Source organism: Panthera uncia, chromosome D2 (assembly GCF_023721935.1).
Source record: "Panthera uncia isolate 11264 chromosome D2, Puncia_PCG_1.0, whole genome shotgun sequence".
NCBI classification, from domain to species: Eukaryota; Metazoa; Chordata; class Mammalia; order Carnivora; family Felidae; genus Panthera; species Panthera uncia.
In genome coordinates this window covers 30,247,490-30,266,175 of record NC_064818.1, presented here as the reverse complement: position 1 = coordinate 30,266,175, position 18,686 = coordinate 30,247,490, and the positions used below count along the sequence as shown (strand labels likewise).

The 18,686-nt window shown below is 57.4% G+C and overlaps 1 protein-coding gene across 1 annotated transcript in view; it reads right to left on the bottom strand.

Moving 5' to 3' along the window:
* Positions 1-18,686, bottom strand: part of ADAMTS14 (ADAM metallopeptidase with thrombospondin type 1 motif 14) — an 81,978-nt gene that overhangs the window by 17,708 nt on the left and 45,584 nt on the right. Inside the window, exons 5-15 of the mRNA XM_049646190.1 lie at positions 17,616-17,699; positions 16,749-16,905; positions 14,352-14,457; positions 12,475-12,618; positions 11,863-11,995; positions 10,312-10,425; positions 7,905-8,053; positions 5,872-6,047; positions 3,228-3,361; positions 2,727-2,850; positions 1,647-1,727 (exon numbers count right to left, since the gene is read on the bottom strand). Coding sequence (XP_049502147.1) covers positions 1,647-1,727; positions 2,727-2,850; positions 3,228-3,361; positions 5,872-6,047; positions 7,905-8,053; positions 10,312-10,425; positions 11,863-11,995; positions 12,475-12,618; positions 14,352-14,457; positions 16,749-16,905; positions 17,616-17,699 — 1,402 coding nt within the window. The remainder of the gene's footprint in view (positions 1-1,646; positions 1,728-2,726; positions 2,851-3,227; positions 3,362-5,871; positions 6,048-7,904; positions 8,054-10,311; positions 10,426-11,862; positions 11,996-12,474; positions 12,619-14,351; positions 14,458-16,748; positions 16,906-17,615; positions 17,700-18,686) is intronic.

The following is an 18,686-nucleotide window of genomic DNA, read 5'->3' as shown; positions in this document are numbered from 1 at the left end:
CCTGGCGCAGACTGGCTCACCGCGTGGGGGAATCAGGGTACACAGAGGGCCCACAATCCACTGTGGACCTCAGTTTCCCCCTGTGTCTATTTGCACTACACCCTCTCAGGTGCCTTCCGGAGCAGGTTAGGGCGTATTCTGCAGGGGGCGCGAGTTCCCCGGGAGGCTTTCACACGTTTTCTGTCATTGTGATGGTAATCTAAAAATACGAATATCGGCATTTTTGGAATACGTGAGCCTGCCCAGAGATGTTACGTTTTGCATTCACGTTCATGAAGAGGTGGTGACACGCGGTGCGGCCTGGCGAGCACAGTCGACTCGAGGGGCCTCTGGGACATGCTAAGTAAGGCCCGGCGACACCATGGCACCCATGCCCTCTGTAAGGGGTCTGAACAGACAAGTGCGGGAGGATGCAGCCACTCCCCAGTGTCAGGGAAGCATCCTTCTGTCTGCCTGCCCCCGGGACCCTGCTCCAAACCATGCTTACGTGTTTTCAATTGAGATGTAATTCACGTAGCACGCACTCAGCCTTTGAAAGTGTGCAACTCACTGACTCCCGGACCACTGCCCGAATCCAAGACACTTCATCACGCCCATTTGCAGATGCCCCCATCCCCCTCCCACCGGCCCCTGACCACCACTAAGCTACTCTCTTGTGTCCACGGATTTGCCCGCCCTGGACATGTTCATTTCTTAACCACCAACTTGGCTTCAGCACAAACAGAACAAAGCAAACAAGTAAGCACAAAAATCTCTCCCCTTACGTTAATGTTCTCAATTTGAATGCTGTCGATTTCTTTTGGGGCCAGAATTTTTCATCTCTCTTGGCTTTAGAGTTGTATAACTCTCATAAGTAGTGCCTTAGTGACTGTGTTTATGTGTCATCATATAAGAAGGATTTAAGGGTCTGTGTGTCAGACTGGCTGCAAATTCCTCCTCTTCCTACGTGCAGGCCTCTTTGCACTGGGACTCTACCGCACTTCCCACCAAGAGATCGTCTGTTTCTACAGCTTGAGTCTGGGCTTGGCCATGACACCTGCTTGGGCCGACGGGACGCTACAAAGCATGACACACGTAGAGACCTGGAAAGTGTTTGCACGCTGGGGCTTGCCTGCTCTTGCCCCCGCTGAGGACCATGTGACAGACCACACAAATAATCCCAGGCTAGCCTGCCAGGGACGCGGCCCTGTCACCCCCGTCACCCCCGCTGATAGCCAGTACCAACAACACCTACAGCCCCACCAGATGCTGCATTCGCAGGAGTGAGTCCAGCCACCGGAGTAGAAGTAGCTCCAGCTGGGCCCAGCCCAAACTCATGGCCCACAGAACCATGAGCTAACACAAACACTCGTTAGAAACCGCAAAGTTTGGGGATGGGATGTTAGACAAGCAAAAGTTGACGGATACACTCTATGAAAACGGTTTTCTTCTGTGTACAACAGATGGACCGTGGCTGCCCCTGGGGAAGGAAACTGATCCTGGAGGGCAGAGGTGGGAGGGGCAATCTTCACTGGATCCCCATTCACACCTTCTGACATTCGAAGCATGGAACGGGTTGTCTACTCAACCTAAGTTTTAAAAAAATGTTTCTAAGGGTTCCCTGCATTAGACTGCTCTCTTCTGCCCTCCCAGCTCCCCATACTCACCAATGTGGTGGGGAACCTTCTCCAGCTCCTCGATCTGGATGTGCCTGGCACCCGCCGGGATCTGGACCAGTTTGAGAGCTCCTGCCACAGAGCAGGATCCGGAAAAACCGTGAGCATCTTGAGCTGGTGGCCCCACTGCCCAGCACACCCTGTCACCCCCTGCCCCTGCACGTGCCCAAGAACCTGTTTCCTCATCTGTACAACAGGAAGGGGGGACCCTTGCCCACAAGGTGCCGAGAGGTTCAAATGAGATGCTATGGCTTAAAATGCCCTAAAAACTCTAAGGGCTGTGGCGGGGGGTGGGGGGGGGAGAGTATGCAGACACTTTGTTGCTACAATTTTCCACTTTCTTGAGCCTACTTTTCTCTTCTGATGTTCCCCCCCCTTTCTTCTCATACCTTGAGCCACCATCATGGCTGCCCTGGGCCCCATGGCCCTCCCAATCCCATGCCTGGAAACAAACCCCTCTCGAAGCCACCAACTTTCTCCCCACAAGGAGAGATGAGGCAAAGCTATGACAGTCCCAAAGGGGAAATGGATCTAATTCTTCCTAGAGTGTAAAGGACTAATATCTGGCCCTTTTCAACAGCCAAGTGTGGTCCGATGGAAGGTAGGGAGGGAAGTCAAGGAACTCAAGGTACCAGGAGTTAGAAGGAGGCACCACAAGTTGACCAAAAAATGGAGAGAGAGGGGAGAGAGGGAAAAAAAAATTCCAGTCCAATCTGGGCCACATCCTCAGACGTGTCTGAGCTCTCACTCCCACAATAGCCCCAGGGCCAAAGAGATGGCTGAGTTCCTATCACAGCGCACTGGCCAGCAGAAAAATGCTTCTGAAGTCCTGGGCCCGAATGCAGGCAGTGCTCACTGGAAGAGACTGCGGCCAGCTGCAGCTTCTGACTCAGTGGCCTGGGGCAGCCCGGGAAGGTCTGGAGGCAGGCTCTGGGTGCCTTCTTCCCTCCCCCGCCCTGAACCGTGGCCCAGCAGAGGATGGACGGCTTGCCCAAGGGACTCGGGCTCAAGGGCCCCTGCTGGGCCAGAACCCCAGCCACTCCTGGTCATCTCCCAGCCCCAGCCTCTCACCTGCCTTCTTGGAGGCCTTGCCCAGTGTCCCCTTCACAGTCCTGCAGTGAGAGTTGTCGCCGCCACAGACACCGCACTTGTCATCTGCCTTCATGGACCCCACCTCCTTGTCACAGCCAACGGGCTGACGCCAGAGGTGGGGTCAGAGGATAAGGCTCCCGTGCTCCCCACCCCCACCCCCCACCCCAGGCCAGCAGCCCCTGGTTCCCTCCCCAGTCCCCACGAGTTGACCCTGAACCCAGAGGCATTCCTGGACACGTCACTGCCACAAACTCGCCAAGTGACACGGGCAGGTCTTAAACCTGGCCATTCCTCTTCCCTTGAATGGGCTGGGCAATAACCCCCTTCTAGGATCCCAGGGTTATGTTGAGGACCAAGGGTGTCATGGGTGGGGAAGGCGAGGAGATGCCTGTCTCCCTAGGGCCCAGGAGAAGCGGGCAGTATAGCCCTCCGGTCTCCCCAGGCAGGCAGAAGGTGGGTGGCCCGGAGCAGGGAACCCACCACACATTCGCCGCGGGCACAGACGCTGTATGGGTCCCGGTAGCTGCAGCGGGTCCCGTCGTGGACCACCTGGTTCATGAAGACCACATCCCCTGTGTCCTCCGACTGGCAGATCAGCTCACACTTCTGGGCATCTGTGGAGAAAGGGACCGTGCTGCATTCCCAGCTGTGCTCGGAGAAAGCGGGCTGGCCCAGAAGGACATCAGCGCATGTCCCAAGCGGGAAGCTCCTGGGCCAGCTCTGGGCAGTGGGGGGAGCACTGAGTATGGAGCTGGGACTTACAATCCCTGCCATGTCACCTATTAGCCTAGTGACCCTGGGCAAATCAGCTGACCTCTCGGAGTCTCTGTTCCTTACTTATTATCCCTGATCAATAAAATGCCACATCAGGATGCTAAATAAAATCAAGTGATTAAATAATAGTAATGGCCATAATAATAAGCCAATATATAGTGAATGCTTACCATGTACCAAATACTTCCAAAACCTTTACATACTCTTTTTTTTTTTTTTTTTTTAAGTAGGCTCCACGTCCAATGTGGGGCTTGAACTCACGATCCCGAGATCAACAGTCACGTGCTCTACTGACCGAGTCAGCCGGGTGCCCCTACACACTCTTGATGTACAACCTCAAATTTTTTGTGTGACTTAACTCATTTAAACTTTTCAGTAAGTTCTAGGAAGTAAGTTCTAGCATTCTAGAAGAGACCAAGGACCAGAGAGGTTAAGAAATTTGCCCAAGGCCACACAGCCACATACTGAGAACCAACTCCAGGATTCTAAACAAGGCAGTCTGGCTTGAGTCCCACACTGACCTCTACATACACTTCAGCAGTCTCATGTATAACAGTGTATCTCAACATGATTGCAAACATCAGGACACCCTGTGAGAGTAAAGCAGGGCAGTAGGCTGGGTTTGGGTTTATAAAACAAAGTTGCAGTGAGAGCGGAAAGGAGGCCCTTCCTAGTTCTAACAATTAATTGTTCTCTTTCCCATCTGGGCTACTGATGTCCTTAAAAGAACGTTCCAAAAAACGTAACATATAAACACTTGCTGTGTTTCTTAGAAAAAGGGAAGTTGGGGCTTAGCTAACTTTCTGGAATTTGTCTAAAAGTCCTGGGAAAGCCCAAAGCCCAGCTGCCCCATGGGCCTCGAAGCCCCTTCCTCTAGAGGCTTGTTTGGATCTGAATGGAGCTGCAAGGCTTTCAAAGCGAGCCACCCCCTTAGCCAAACTTCTCAGCAACCAAATGGCTCCCCGCCCCTTGTCCCTGGGCTCCTAGGATACATCTTGCCCCCAGTACTCAGGGCTCAAGTTCAGAGCCACAGCATCCAATACCACTTTGAACTTCACACACAGGTGGGACCCTGACCAGTACGCCCCAGGCAGCCAGGCAGCCATGGAAGCCAGCGGACAGTGGCGAGCTCCCCAGAATGGGAGGAATTCAAAGCAGAGGGAAAATGCTCTCTGCGATCATATTCTGGAGAGGTCTGTGCACCGGTGGGCAATGGAGAGGCCTCTAATGTCCCTTCTAATCTGAAGGCTGTCATTCTAAAAGTCAGCTGAATTGCCCTGCAATTAATACTTTGGAACAGGGGCTAAAAGAGGCAGCCCTTGGGCTCAGGAGAGGAAAGGCTGCTCTGGTCGGTGCCATCGGAGGCTGAGGGCTGTGTGGTGGGGGGTGAGCATCTGTCCATCAAAGGACCGTGGACAGGCTGGCAGGCGAGGTGAACACAGAGGACAGTTAAGGGCCCTTCCAGCATAAAGGCTCTAAGAGGCCGTGAATCCCACCCCTTCACTGGTATCTTGCTGCTGCTATAAGAGCAGTCAGTGGAAAGGCTCCAAAGCAGACAGGCACTGGCCTGCGTCTGTCCCAGAGCAGCCTGGAGGGATTCCGTATGAGGATCCCTGGCCACAGGCTCCCATCTGTGTGCCTCTTCAATCATTTTCATTAGCTGCTGAAACAGTAGCACAGTCAGTAAAACCTAAAACTATGGTATCTAACGGGACGGGGGCTCTCAGCAAAGCCAGGGCACCTGTACCTGTATAGAGCCTTCCCGTACAGGTAAGGGACCTGTGTGAGAGGCACCACCAACCCCAACAGCCAACACTGCTGTCAGCCGCAACAGCACCTCTGAGTGAAATGTCCCTGGTTCAAAGGGCACCTGGCGGGGGGGGGGGGGTTCAGTCAGTTGAGCGCCCGACTTCGGCTCAGGTCATGATCTCACGGTTTGTGGGTTTGAGCCCCATGTCGGGCTCCACACTGACAGCATGCAGCCCGCTTGGGATTCTCTCTTGCCCTCTCTCTGCCCCTCCTCAGCCCCTTACTTTTTCTCTCTCTCAAAAATAAATAAACTTAAAAAAAAAGAAAAGAAAAGAAAAGAAAAGAAAAGAAAAAAGAAAAGAAAAGAAATGCCCCGGTTCCAGATCGTTTCCCCGCCAGGGAACAGTCCTCATAAGCCTCCACATCAGGGATGGCTTTAAGGAGGACGGTGGCCCAAAGACAAGGGCCTGCACAAAGGTGGCCAGCCTGCCGACTGTCCTCCACCGTCCCTCCACCTCCACTGGTGGCCCCAGGCACGGGAGGCCCACCTGGCAGATGCCCAAGGGCATGGCAGATGGGAGGGGGAGCGGGGCTCACTCACCGTCTTCTGGCTCGTAGGGGATCCAGCTGTGCTTGGCGTCCCGGTGGATGTAATAAGAGTTGCGCCTCGCACACTGCTGGGCCCGGAAGTCCTCGTGGGGCCCCGGGCACTCCTCGCTGTTGCACACCTGGTACTGGAACATGGGCCCTGAGCACAGGCGGCCTCCGTAGGCTGGGCTGGGGCAGGCAGAGAGACCCGGTGACCTTGCCGGGGGAAGGCTGGGGAGGGCCAGGCTTCCCACGTGGCCCCTAGGGGCAGCTCGGCCTTCTAGAGGGACATAAAGCGGCTGCTTGAACGTAAACTAGAGGGCTGCTCGTGGTGGGGGCTGCTGTGCTCTGAGCCCTTCCAGATTCTTCTCGCTCCACCCCTGGGGCATATGCCACCTGGTCCCCTGTGTGTTGGCGCGAGGGGCGGTGGGGGAGCTGAGAAGCACGGAGCCAGGGATGAGCAACCCTCTCCAATGGGGCTGGAAGAGAAACCGGTCTCATTTATCTCTGTGTGTCCTTCGAACCACATGACTCACGGCCTGACATACCACGGGGGGCACTCCCTCCCAAGGTGCCCCCGCGAGTTCCCATCTGCACCCGCTTCGCGTCCTAATAAACTAAGCAGTGGTAAAAACAGACTTGGGTCCCGAATGAGAAGGCCTGGCTAGGTCTAACCCCACGTCCCACCTATGCAAATCTTGGGCAAGTCACTTAGTCCCCCTGAGCCTTAATTTCCTCTTTAAAGGTGGGACCCGGATACCTCTTCGGCCACCTACCTCCTGGTGTGTCGGTGAGGAATCAATAAGAAATGGCCTATGACGTACTCTGTACCGTCTGCCATCATGTTAAGAGGACTGGGTAGCGTTACGGATGCCAAGGGTCCAGGCGTAGGTGACCGCGGCTCCGCTCCCGGACGCTGGGGCGTCACGGGGGTTCGTGCACCCGAGCGCTCAGCCTTCTACCTGGCGCAGAGCAAGTGCTCGATACACGGTAATAATTGTAACAGCAGCTGTCATCCGTTAGTGCCTAATCTGGGATGGGCACAGCGCTGAATTCTTTCGCTTAAGCCTCGTAAAATAAAAATAGTTCTTATCGCAGAGGAGTTTGAAAGAGGGCAGCTCTGATGGAGGGGATAACCATCCACCTGGAAGGTGTTTTACTCGGAGTGGGCGCCACAGGGTCCTGCCCCAACCCCGGCTCTCCCCCCACCGACGGGTGGAAGTTACGGGGCGGGCCGTTTGGCTCCTGTTTGCAAAAGGTCAGCACAGCCGTCTGACACAGGAATAGGCTCCTCTGGGCGGTAGTGAGCTTCCCATCCCTGGAGGTAAACGGCCGAGTGTGAAGGACCCCTCCTGAGGATGCGAGGGAGGGTGGCCAACACCGAGCCACAGCATCCAGGGGGCCTGCTGTTCAGCGGAGTCTCGGCGTCCCTGGTCCCCGGAGCCCGCTGACCCGCACGGCCGCGTGTGACCCACACCGCCAGCCCTCATCTCGCCCGAGGCTGTTCTGAGCAGCCTGGGAGAGGCAGGCCATGGCCAGCTGGCCCTCGGAAGTTCCAAAACCATGGGAGGGATCCCCATAGAGGGGACAAAAGGGGAGAAACAGACCGGTCCCCCAGAATGTTGGATTTACTGGGGCAGTGAAAGGCAGGAGTTGATGTCAAGTTTTGCTTCCTGGGGTAGAAAACAAACATGGCTACTGAGCATTTAGATCAGTGTTTTCTCAAAGCTTAGCCAGAGGATCCGGGTCACGGGCAGGCTCGTGAAACTGGCAGAGTCTTTGGGCCCACCCAGAGTCTTCTGCACGTGAGAGTCTGAGAATCACCGCTTCAGACCTAATCTCAGCCTGATGGGAGATGTCGGGCCCGGGTGGAAGTGATGTGGCCCCCCCCCAAACAATTTTGGGTCCCCACCATCAGGATACAGGCACCTGCAGGGTCCTTCTCTCTAGTGTCCTGCCCCTCGGTGCCTTCCTCACCCAGCCCCTCCTCAGGCCTAGGGAGGGAGGGGGTCCCCTGCCCTGCCCACCTCAGCCAAGAGCACTCACGGGGGATTGTCACAGCTCCGGCTCCGGGATCGAACGCCACCCCCGCATGACCGTGAACATGACCCGAACTTGGTCCAGGAGCTCCAGCCTCCATCCTGGCCGTAAGTCTGCTCTGGCGACTTCCAGATGCAGTGACCTTTGAAGCACCACTGGGATAGAGCAGAGGGAATGAGGTTACCCTGGGCACCCGGCCCCCCGCTGCCTAGCCTGCTAGGAAGGGTGCCCGACTGCGCACATGGCTCACAGGTGAGCCCAGAGAAAGGGACATTAAGAGTACGAGCCCCAGGGTGACAGAATCCCACCCACACCGCAAGCCAAGTGACCTCTGGCAAAGGGCTCCCCTTCCTGAGCCTATTCCTCTGGTGTCCACTGTGGATAACAGCACCTGCCACCAGGGCTGCCGTGAGCCTCCAAGGAGATAACGCCGGGCACACACAGCCCTCCAAAAGTGGCAGAGAGTATTGCTAATGACGGTAATAATTATGCAATTATTTGGTTTATCACCCCCGGAGAAAAAAAAGAGCTGATAGGGGAGAGAAGACACAGTCTTACCATGTTAATCTAGAGTAGATCTTGGCTCTGTGTCTCAAAATCACCACCCAGAGGCCACAGGCCGGTGTGTTTGTGGGAGGCAAGCCAGCCCCACAGGGAGGTCCATCCATGCACAAATGGAGGGGGTATACAAATGGAGTCTGAGAGGCCTGGGCTGGAACCCCAGCTCAGCCATTACTAGCTATGTGCGGCTTTGGCATAACTTCACCTTGCTGAGCCTCAGTCTACTCATCTGTTAAATGGGACTGTTCTAAGAACTAAAGGCAGTAATACCCACAAAGGCCTTAGCTCAGGGCTAGGCACAAAGGCGGGCTCGACCAAAGTAACCCCCTCCCCTTCTCCTGCAGGGCAACATGTAAGAAGTACACCAAAGTTCCCTGGGTCTTTTTTAAGAGATAACAGAGTGGCTCTCAGCCTTAGAGTCACCTGGGGCGCTTTTAAAACTCCAGATGCCTTGGGGCGCTTGGGTGGCTCAGGTGGTTAAGCGTCCGACTTCAGCTCAGGTCATGATCTCACGGTTCATGAGTTCGAACCCTGCATTGGGCTCTGTGCTGACAGCTCAGAGTCTGGAATCTGCTTCAGATTCTGTGTCTCCCTCTCTCTGCCCCTCCCCTGCTCGTGTGCATGCACTCTCTCTCTCAAAGAATAAACATTAAAAAAAAAAAACCTCCAGATGCTTTGACTTCACCCCCGACCAAGTGAGTCAGAATCTCTAGGAGTGGGGAGTTTTTACAGCAGCAATAGTATACCTTACATACTACAAAAAGTCTCTCCGGTCAAGTGTGCAAGCCAACAATTTTTCACAATCGACAGCGTTGTGCAACCGTCACCACGTCCAATTTTAGAACATTTCCATCACCCCAAAGAGATCTCCGTGCCCACCTGCAGTTGTTCCCCGTTCTAGAGGTGGGGACTCTTAGAGCTCCCCGGATGGTTCCAATATGCAGCCAGAACTGAGAGCCACGGATTGATTGTCACATGCAATTGTGACGGAAGGACCTGGAACTCTGCAAATACCAGGAGCCAGTGTACCGAGTCTCCGGGGTAAGAACCCGCCAGGTGTGGAGCCCACTGGGCCATGCATAGCTGTGGGAAGCCCCATCCATCTGTGAGGAGGCAAGCCCTCCACATGTGATGTGAGCGGGCAGAGCCTCGTGAGGGCAGAGGGCAGAGGGCAGGCTAGGGGGGCAGGTCCTGTGGCTGAGTAATAACCCTGGAGCCTCTCTTAACACCCTGCTTCTTCCCAGCTCTCTGCTTTGCTCCAGCGTGACTCAGTGACTTCAGAACAACCCGAGGAGTGGAAAGGCCACTTGGTCAGGGGTCAGCAGGACCCAAAGTTCAATGAATGGCCCAAGGTCGCCACAGAAATCAGAGAAGGGCCAGCAATATAGCAGAAGTGGATTTTAGAACCCCTCAGGCTCTTAGACCCAGCCATGAGGTCCCCCATACAAATGATGCCCTGGCACCCACACCTGCTCAAGAGGGCAAACACATGCCGGGTGATATGTGAAAGGGCAGGTCTGGGGCAGGGGAGGCAACACGCATGTGGGAGAACCAGCATGGTGGGCCGGGGAGGGGGGCGGGCAGGACACCTGGAGTCTTCCCTTCATCCCTTCCTTTGCCTGCCTGGGCCTCACTCTTCTCATCTGTAAAATGGGGGGAAGGCTTCCTGCCAGATGGGCGATGAGATGATGCCAAACTCTGTGAAGCAAGCGACTGTTGTGTGGGAGAGAGGGTGTACCTATGAGTTCATGGGGGGCTCCACGCACACACACACACACGCAGCCACACGCCTGGGGGGCAGGGGCTCCCTGGGACCTGCACACTCCTGCTGCAGCCCCGGGAACGCAGGTACCTGGCCAGGGGCACACTCTGTCCCGTCCAGCGGGGGCCCCTTCTTGGTCTTGCAGAAGTACGGGTTGTCAGGATGGCTGCACCACAGCTGTTTGCAGGGCTCGAAGGTCTGGAACTGCGCGGTAAGGGGACGGGGGTCACCGGCTACACTGGCCCTCAGGCTCTGACAAGTTGTCCAGGGGGCAAAGGGCAGTGATGGAGAGGAGTGGTGCGGTGGACGCTGGGGCCAGAACGCTGTGAAGGAGGCAGGAGGGCCCACACCCTCAAACTGGACCCCACTCCAAGCGCCATGGCCTCCGGTGACCCCTCTTCCCTCCAGCGGGGCACCGAGAAGGGGCAGGCCACAGCCCACATCCCTTGTCGTCCCCCCAGGCCTCCCTCCTTGCCTTTGCAGAAGCCACTGTGACACTGGGCAGGGACTAGGGTTTCGAGGGTCTGAGGCTCCAGGGAGGCTTGGGCCTGCCGACGTCCCCTGAGCCCAGTGCCTATCGGGGCTTCAAGGGGCTGTCGGTCCAGCCGGGATCCCAAGGCACCCAGACAAAGTCAGGACTCCCAGCATCCTCTAGTCTCGCCAGGCTGTGCCGGATGTTGGTAATCTCCCGCTTCCCATTGTCCAGGAGAGCCCAGTTTTTTTCTCTCCTATCATCCCCCTGCCAGCCGGACCAGTGTCCTCCAGATACAGCCCTGGGCATTGAAACCCCTCTCCACCCCCAGCTCAGAGAGCACGTGTCCCAGTGTGGCCTGGACAGACACGGAGCCTCCTGGGCCTGCAGAGCTGAGGAGGGGGCTGCATTCCTGGATGGGAGGTTTGAGGCGCTGGAGTCACCAAGGCCTGACCCCTCAGAAAGACCCCTGCCCTGGGATGTCCCTTCTCTGAGCCTCTGCCTGGACGCTGGTTAGCAGCTGCTCTGTTCTCTCCTGGGTGGCTCTAGCTGATCCCCAGGGCCAGGCTCTCCCTCGCCCTGTCCTGCAGGGTAAGGAAGGGCTATGCCCCCTTATATGTGTCTCCTGGGCATGGGGTGCGGTGGGGGGGCATGCAATTCACCGCCTGGAGAAGAGTTATGTGGCGACACAGGAGAATTTCACAAGGGTGACGAATCAGCCCAAATCATCCTACCAAATCCCTGAAGAGCAGACAGAGGCAAGTATTCCTCCATCAGGCGAGAGCCCAGTGGCTGATGTGACAGAGGAACTGCCTGGCAGATAAGATAAGAGGAACTCCCTGATAACCCAGCCCAGCCAGGATCCCACCAGTCACCTGCCGCTCTGTTCTACTATGTTCCATCTTTCCCAGGAGTAAAGCATCCCCGAGCCACTGCACACACCTGCCCCCAAAGGTGGGACTGGGTGGGGAAGTTATGTAGCAGAAGGTGGCGGGGCCAGGTGCCGGTCGCCCTGGATCCCCCCCGCCATGGCAGCTGGCACGGAGCCTGCGGGCCCATCACCAGGCTACCTGGCCAGGAGGGAGGAAGATGTTCTGTGCAGGACCAGCCTGGGTCACAGACGGACACGGCCCTGGTTCTCCAGCAGTCAGAGGCTGGTGGGAACTCACCGCAGAGCAGGTATGGTATCCAGAGCCGAAGTCAAAGCGGCACTGCTCGTCCATCGAGTAGTCAATGCCCGGCAGCTCCGGGGGCTGGGGCCAGGCGGGCGCAAAGGGGTCATCGAGGAGGCAGTCGTAGGAGCTGCCGGTGGAGACAAGGAGGTGAGCCAGGCTGAGGCCGGCGCTCCCCAGCTCTCCTTCCCTGGAGGTGGGCGTTTAAGGAGCAAAGAAGGCCTGCAGGAATCCATCCTTGCTGCCCTCTGCTAGGAGCCGTGACTTCCAGGGAGGAAGGCTTGGTCCCTGGACCATTTGAGGGCTCATTGCACCAAGGGAAGAAAAGTCAGGCAGCTACACAGGACGTACTCGGGGCCCTGGCCAGCTGCCGCCTGAGGTGGGTGACAGTGTCTCTGCCCACACCTGCCCCCCCCCCCAAATCCTCTCTGTACCCATTCTTGGCCTTGAGCTCCTGAGTCTAAAGCTTGTCCTGGGCCCCTGATGACCTGGGAACTGAGCGTGTGTCGGGGGCAGGGAGGTACAGGGAGGGAGATGGCTGGAGGGGGAGGGGATGAAGGGCAGGCTGCATGCTCCCCAGTCCCCAGCCTGGAGGTGGAGGTGACCTACGGGAGGTAGCGGCTCAGCTCCACTTTGCTGCAGCGGGACCAGTGGAAGCGGTGGAAGGCAGCCTGTACCAGGGGTGCCATGACGCTGCCCAGGCTGGTCTCGTCCGCGCAGCCATTCCCCTGACCATCATGCTCCATGCCGAGCCTAGAGGGTGGCGGTGGCGGGGGGGGGGGGGGGGGGGGGGGAAAGACGGGAATCCTGAGTCATGCCAGGGAGCCTGTCCCTGGGAAAACAGGCAGGTGGCACAGCAGTGGGAGACCATGCCCTGACCAGGCTTCAAACTGGATGGAAGCTGAGGGTCCCCCCTGCTCCCCAGTGGGGCTGGACTCATTCTGCCCTCCTGCCCCCTCCTCAAACCCCACCCCGCCCTCACGGCTTCCATGGCCAGCTCAAGCCCCACTCTGACCCCAGACACCCTCCCTGGCCACCCTGACTGAGGGCTGACCTCCCACGGTGGCGGCCACTTGCCCCACCATTAACACCTCACATGCCACGACGTGCTGTCTCTTCACCAGACCCAAGGCCTTCAAGTACAAGGACCCGGTCTTCATTTGGTTCAGCTCAACCTCATTTACCGAGTGGCTTACTTAAGCTTCTCCGAGACCCCGTAGTACTTTAGCCCGGAGCTCTGTGCCTGGTACACACCTACCATGATGATAGTCTAAATTTAAAAGCTTGGTTCTTGTTATAATTAGTACTTAATGCCAAAGCCCAGAGGTTCTAAATTCTCAGGTACTCCCAGGTGGCTGCGTCTGGCCTTGACCACTAGACAGACAGACACAGGGACCTCTGGTGCTGACCTTGGCTCTCCACGGGGAGAGGTCTCTGCTTTGGGAAGAGTGGACCCCCCTGCCTCCCACATACAGGAAGACAAACTTCCAGCTCTAAAATATGTGGAACTATGGGCAGGAAGAGACCTCAGTATACCCCGGGTGCCAGCCTCCATGCTGCAGAGGAGGAACCTGAGGCCCCAGAGACAAGGGGTCACCGCCTGGTGAGGGGAAGAGGTGGGATGAAGTCCACATGGTCTCTGTGCCGACAGGGCCGGTGTGGAGAGGGGCACGGCAGACAGCGGGGGGCAGAACCCCTCTGGGCTGGCCCACTCCCCTGCTCCCCAGGCCCTTCACCTGCAGCACACAGCCTTCCCTCCGCGTGTGCACTGGGGAGGGGCCGGGCCAGGAGTGCGTCCCTCAGCTCTGCCCCCTGGGCAGACGACGCCAGGAGGCATGACTGTAGCAAGGGCACATTACCAGAGGACACGCTACATGTCAGTGGCTTATCTGCTTTCTCCCGGAATGTAGTTTCTCTGGCCTAGTCTCCACGGCAGTCCATCCCTACAACGGGGCCTGGCGCACAGTGGGTGCTCAAGAAATGTTGGTCGCAGGAACGGATATGCTCCCAACAAAATCCAGGCCCAAGGATCAAGCCAGCAAGCCGCCAGCCTGGCCTGAGGCCGGAGCCTCTGTGCACCTGTTGAAGATGGGCTCAGACCAGTGCCCCGGTGTGCACCGAGCACCAGTGTGGGCCGGGACAGCTCTGAGAAGGGCCTTGAGTTGTGCATGGGACGAGGGAGAGAGACCGTCCAGAGAACAGACCACCTCCTATGACGGGATAGTGCATCCGCCTGCCCAAAGACAGGGCCACATCTGGTTTTCCGTGGCCCTGGGATTTAGGGGCTTGGACCCAACAACGCAGGCCCAGAATTGCCATCTGGGCCCCTGGGCTCCGTTCCCATCAGGGCTGGGCCTCAGTGCGTGGGCAGCTCCTCTGGCATCTCCAGGGACACTGGGATGGGGGCCTGATCTGGGATAAAGCCTCCCACACCCGCAGAACCCCTTGGAGCTCCCGGCACAGCCCGCCCTCCCGGCGCCACTTACACGTGGCCGGTCTCGTGAGCCACCACGAAGGCCGAGGAGAAGCCATCCTCGTGGTTGAGGGTACAGCTTCTCAACGGGTGGCACATGCCAGTGACAGGCGCATACCCTGCCGGGGAGAGGGAGAGAGGGCAGAGAGAGAGGTCATGGGGAGGTAAAGCAGGACTCAACGAGGTCTGTGACTGACCAGCCACTGCAGGGACATCCTGACGTGGTCACTGCCAGAGGCTGCCTGGAGGAAGAAGGATCCTTGCAAGGCCCCCCCCCCCCCCCGCCCCACCCAGTACAACAACCCCGAGCCAAATGCTCCCACACCCTAAAGCTCCACGGAGCCCCTCAGGGCCCACAGCCTCCTCTAATCAAGGCAGTGGGATTTCCAGATGCCCCAAGCCTGCCCAAACCCGACTTCCACGCCATGCCCCTCTAGCCAGCCAGTCAGCTGGTCAGTCAACAAACACACTCCAAATACTTTTTGATGGGGAGGGCAGGGGTACACTGTGTTACATTCTATGGGGAACCAGAGGAATCAGATCCAAGCCCCCCTGCCCTGCCCCTGTCCCTGCCCCTGCCACACACCCACACTTAAGGAGCAAATGGCTTAGCAGAGAGACTAGGTGGTAGGAGGTCAGCTCACACGAGGGCCCACAAGGCTACAGTCAAGGGGCATCATGCGTGTGCAGGGGGCATGTGGAGGAGAGAACAGATTCAACTAAGGGGGTTGAGGGCCACCAGGTAATGGCTCATGGCGGGGGAGGGGGGCGGCGGGCACAGGGCTGGGCCCAGAGGACAGGTAAGACTCTGCAGGGGAGGGGATGGGGGGACGTGCTGGGGGGGGACACAGAAAGGCAGTGCAGGGGGCTGCACGTAGCAGCCCCAGTCATGTTTGCTAAGTAGCTACTGTGTGCGAGGCCTGAATTCTTTTTTATTTACTTATTTGAAGAGAGAGAGAAATTTAGCACATGTCCGTGGGTGAGGGGCAGGAAGAGAGAGAGAGAGAGAGAGAGAGAGAGAGAGAGAATCCCAAGCAGGCTCCTCACTGTCACCGCAGGGCCCAACGTGGGGCTCGATCCCACGAACCGTGAGATCACGACCTGAGCCGAAATCAAGAATCAGACGCTTAACCCACTGAGCCACCCAGGCACCCCATGAGGCCTGCGTTCTAAGGGGCCTGCTTCCCAGCCTCCCCGGGGCCCTGTTATAGGCTGGGAGGGAAGGCTGGGCTGAGAGAGACCTCGGAGAAGGGGTGAGGGCAGAAAGCACTTCCTGCCTGGGGCCGCGGTTATCCAGACAACTCTACCCGGTCTTCAGAAGTGCTCAAATGCACTTGTATCTGAGACGCTTCGGGGGACTCTAATGAGAGGCTGCGGTGTGAAGGAGCTTCCTGGGGCCTCTACTGTCCTGGAGTTCTGAGGTTTACTCTACGTGAGACGTGAGGATACAGCCGCACGCGTGTTGGTATGTTGGACATGTGTCTGTGCATGAGCACGCACGTGTAAGTACGTACATGTATCCGCATGCGTAAGCGTGTGTATCTATGTGATCCGTGTACATGTATATCTGTGTGTGTGTGTGTGTATGTGTGTGTGTGTGAGAGCAAACCTCACACTTGACACTTCACGGATTCAGACAAGGAGGCTTTGGATAGAGGCATGGCCAGCTGACTCCCTTCTGGAATCAGACCAGGAAAAACTAGAAAGCCCTCAACTCGGAGCCTGAAGATCCAGTCAGAGCTGCAGATCTGTCTCGTCTCTGCTAGAGGACAGGGGCAAGCCTCTTCGCCACTCTGTGCCTCAGTTTCCCCACCGGGAAAACTGCGAGTGACCAAAGCTTCACGTATCTGCAGAGCACGCACAACCACAGGCATTTATTTCAGGCCTCCCTCAGCCCTTGTAGCGGGCTGGAATGAGGGAAAGCAGCAACTGTTTTTTCCCCACTCGGCAGGTGGGAGGACCAGGGGAGAAGAAGTGAGCTTGGGTCGCTGCACAGAGAGGTGTGGAGCGTGTCCACACACAGGCACCTGCTAGGTGCCCCGAGGCCTGTGATGAGCCCATATCAATACGGGGGTGGGGGGTGGGGGGGCTGGGGAACAGAAGCATCTTGAAGATGCTGACGGGTCTTCCCGCAGCCAGGCTCTGGGACAGTAAGCCGGACCACTCGCGGCCACCCGCAGGCTCGACCCAGACAGCAGGGACCAGAGCGGGGACCCATTCACTTCCCCTGATCCCCGAGGAAACCACTCTAAAGCTTGCCCATCCAGATGGGCCAGGTCCTTCTCCAGAGTCCCATGAATCTCTCTGTTGACTGGCTCCTCAGAGCTCCTCGGGTGGCTCCAGAGAGCCCAGCCCCGAGCCCCGGCCTCTGCCCTGCAGCTGCAACATCTGGCCGCAGCAAATACAGTACCTTGCGTACCTGAGGGCCCAAAGTCCTGCCGGGTGAGGAAGACGACGTGGTCATGGTGCTCTGCGTGGCTGGGATCCTGGCGCTGCTGAGAGTGTGCCCAGCGACATACCTGCTCCAGGCTGCGAGAGGGGTTCCCCCGCTCGATCAGGCTCAGAGACTGCGGGGGCCAAGAGCGTCAACAGAGAGGGGGTTGCCAGCGGGCACCCGTCGTTCCCCTCCCAGGGGCAGAGGACACCGAGGCCCGTGGGACGCGGTGCCGGTCCCCAGGTCGCCGTGCATGCGCACAGCCCTCCCGCTTCAGGGAACACTCGCGTGCCAGGCCCTGTGCCGGGACACCTGTCTGCTGGGAACTCAACTCGCATTCTCTCGCATCCCTCGACCGAGCTGCAGGCGGGGGTAGCTCTGAGCACTTCTGTGCCTTGTGTTTGTGGTCTCATCTAATCTTCACAACAGCCCCTGGAGGAAGGTGCTACTGCCACCCCCATTCGGGGGAGAAGAAGCCACCAGTCGGTCTAAGACTGCAGAGCCCAGGGCCCCAGGGTCCAACCAGAGCAGGACTTGTCTCGGGGTCACTGTCCGGCTCAGAGCCCATTTCCGCACGGGGTCCTCAAGGAGAGGGATCTCCAGCTGCCAGGGCATAGGACTGCCTGCTTCCAGACTGCAGGGAATCCCCCAGGCCCCGCTTAACATCCCCAAATGCCTCTGCCCCTGAAGCCTCAACTCTAACGGTCTCAGGGTTCTGATTCTGGGAACAAAATGCTTCCTACATGCTGACCAGCCCCTCCCCACACCACAGCCCGTCCGGTGCACCGGTCCCACACCCCCTCTCCCTCCAAACCCTGCCAGTTGCAGAAGGGAGGTGGTCACCTGCCGGTAGCCGACCATGATCAAGCGGACAAGGGCAATGTTTATGTGGGCGCCCAGGGACTCATCATGGTAAATCTCATCCACCTGCAAGGAGAAAAGAGTGTGCAATTTTAAGGGAAGCAAACGTTTGTCAAGAGCCTACCACACAGCAGGTACTGAGCCAGGTACCTGACCTGTGTTATCCTCACCATGGCCTTTTCAGGCAGCATTCTTCTCCCTACTGTACAGACGAAAAAACTGAGGCAGAGAGAGGCAAAATGACCTTCCCAAGGCCACACCGCTAAGTTGCTGCAGACCTGGGATTCAAATCCTGCCCCGCCTAGTTCCACCTGTGCACTCTCTCCACGAAGCCAAGTATGAGGGGCTGGCCTCACACTCAGCCCTCTGACAAAGACTCATCTTTCCACGGCTCGGGAGAGTCCTTCCACAAATGTCCCCCGGCCCGGGTCGCTCATCCTCAAGTCCCTGGGTACCCCTCCAATTGCCACCGGAATCGTCTGTCTGCTCCGTAGTGCCCGGGCACTTTTCCACGGCAAATCCAAGGGAAAGTATACAAGGACCTTGGAAATGCAGAGTCTCGGGCCCACCTCCCAAGTCAGAGTCTGTAATCTGAACACAATCCCCGGGGATGCTCAGCCACGGTTAAGTTTGAGGACCATGGCCTTGGAAAACTCCCTTCTCCCACAGGCCCAGGGGTCCGTGGGGCAGTGTCCCGCACAGGCCGCCAAAGAATGCTATCCCTCCTACTCCCCAAATCAGGAGACCCGGAACAGTGTCCATGACAGATGGACGAGGCTCTGTCTGTCCACCCCTAGAGACAGGCAGCTCACCCTCCCCTGAGTGCCCATCTCCTAAGGATGCCCCTTGAACAATTCCAGCTTTTTTGTTTTAACTTTTTTTTCTGAATATAAAACATTTCACCCTGTAAACTTTGAAAAGTACAAAAAAAAGGTGAAAGAGGAAAATCAAATTGCCCAAACTACAATCAGCCAGATGTACAATAACCACAGTTACATTCTTCTTGCCGGGTGCGTATCTCTGTGTGTGTGTGTGTGTGTGTGTGTGTGTGTG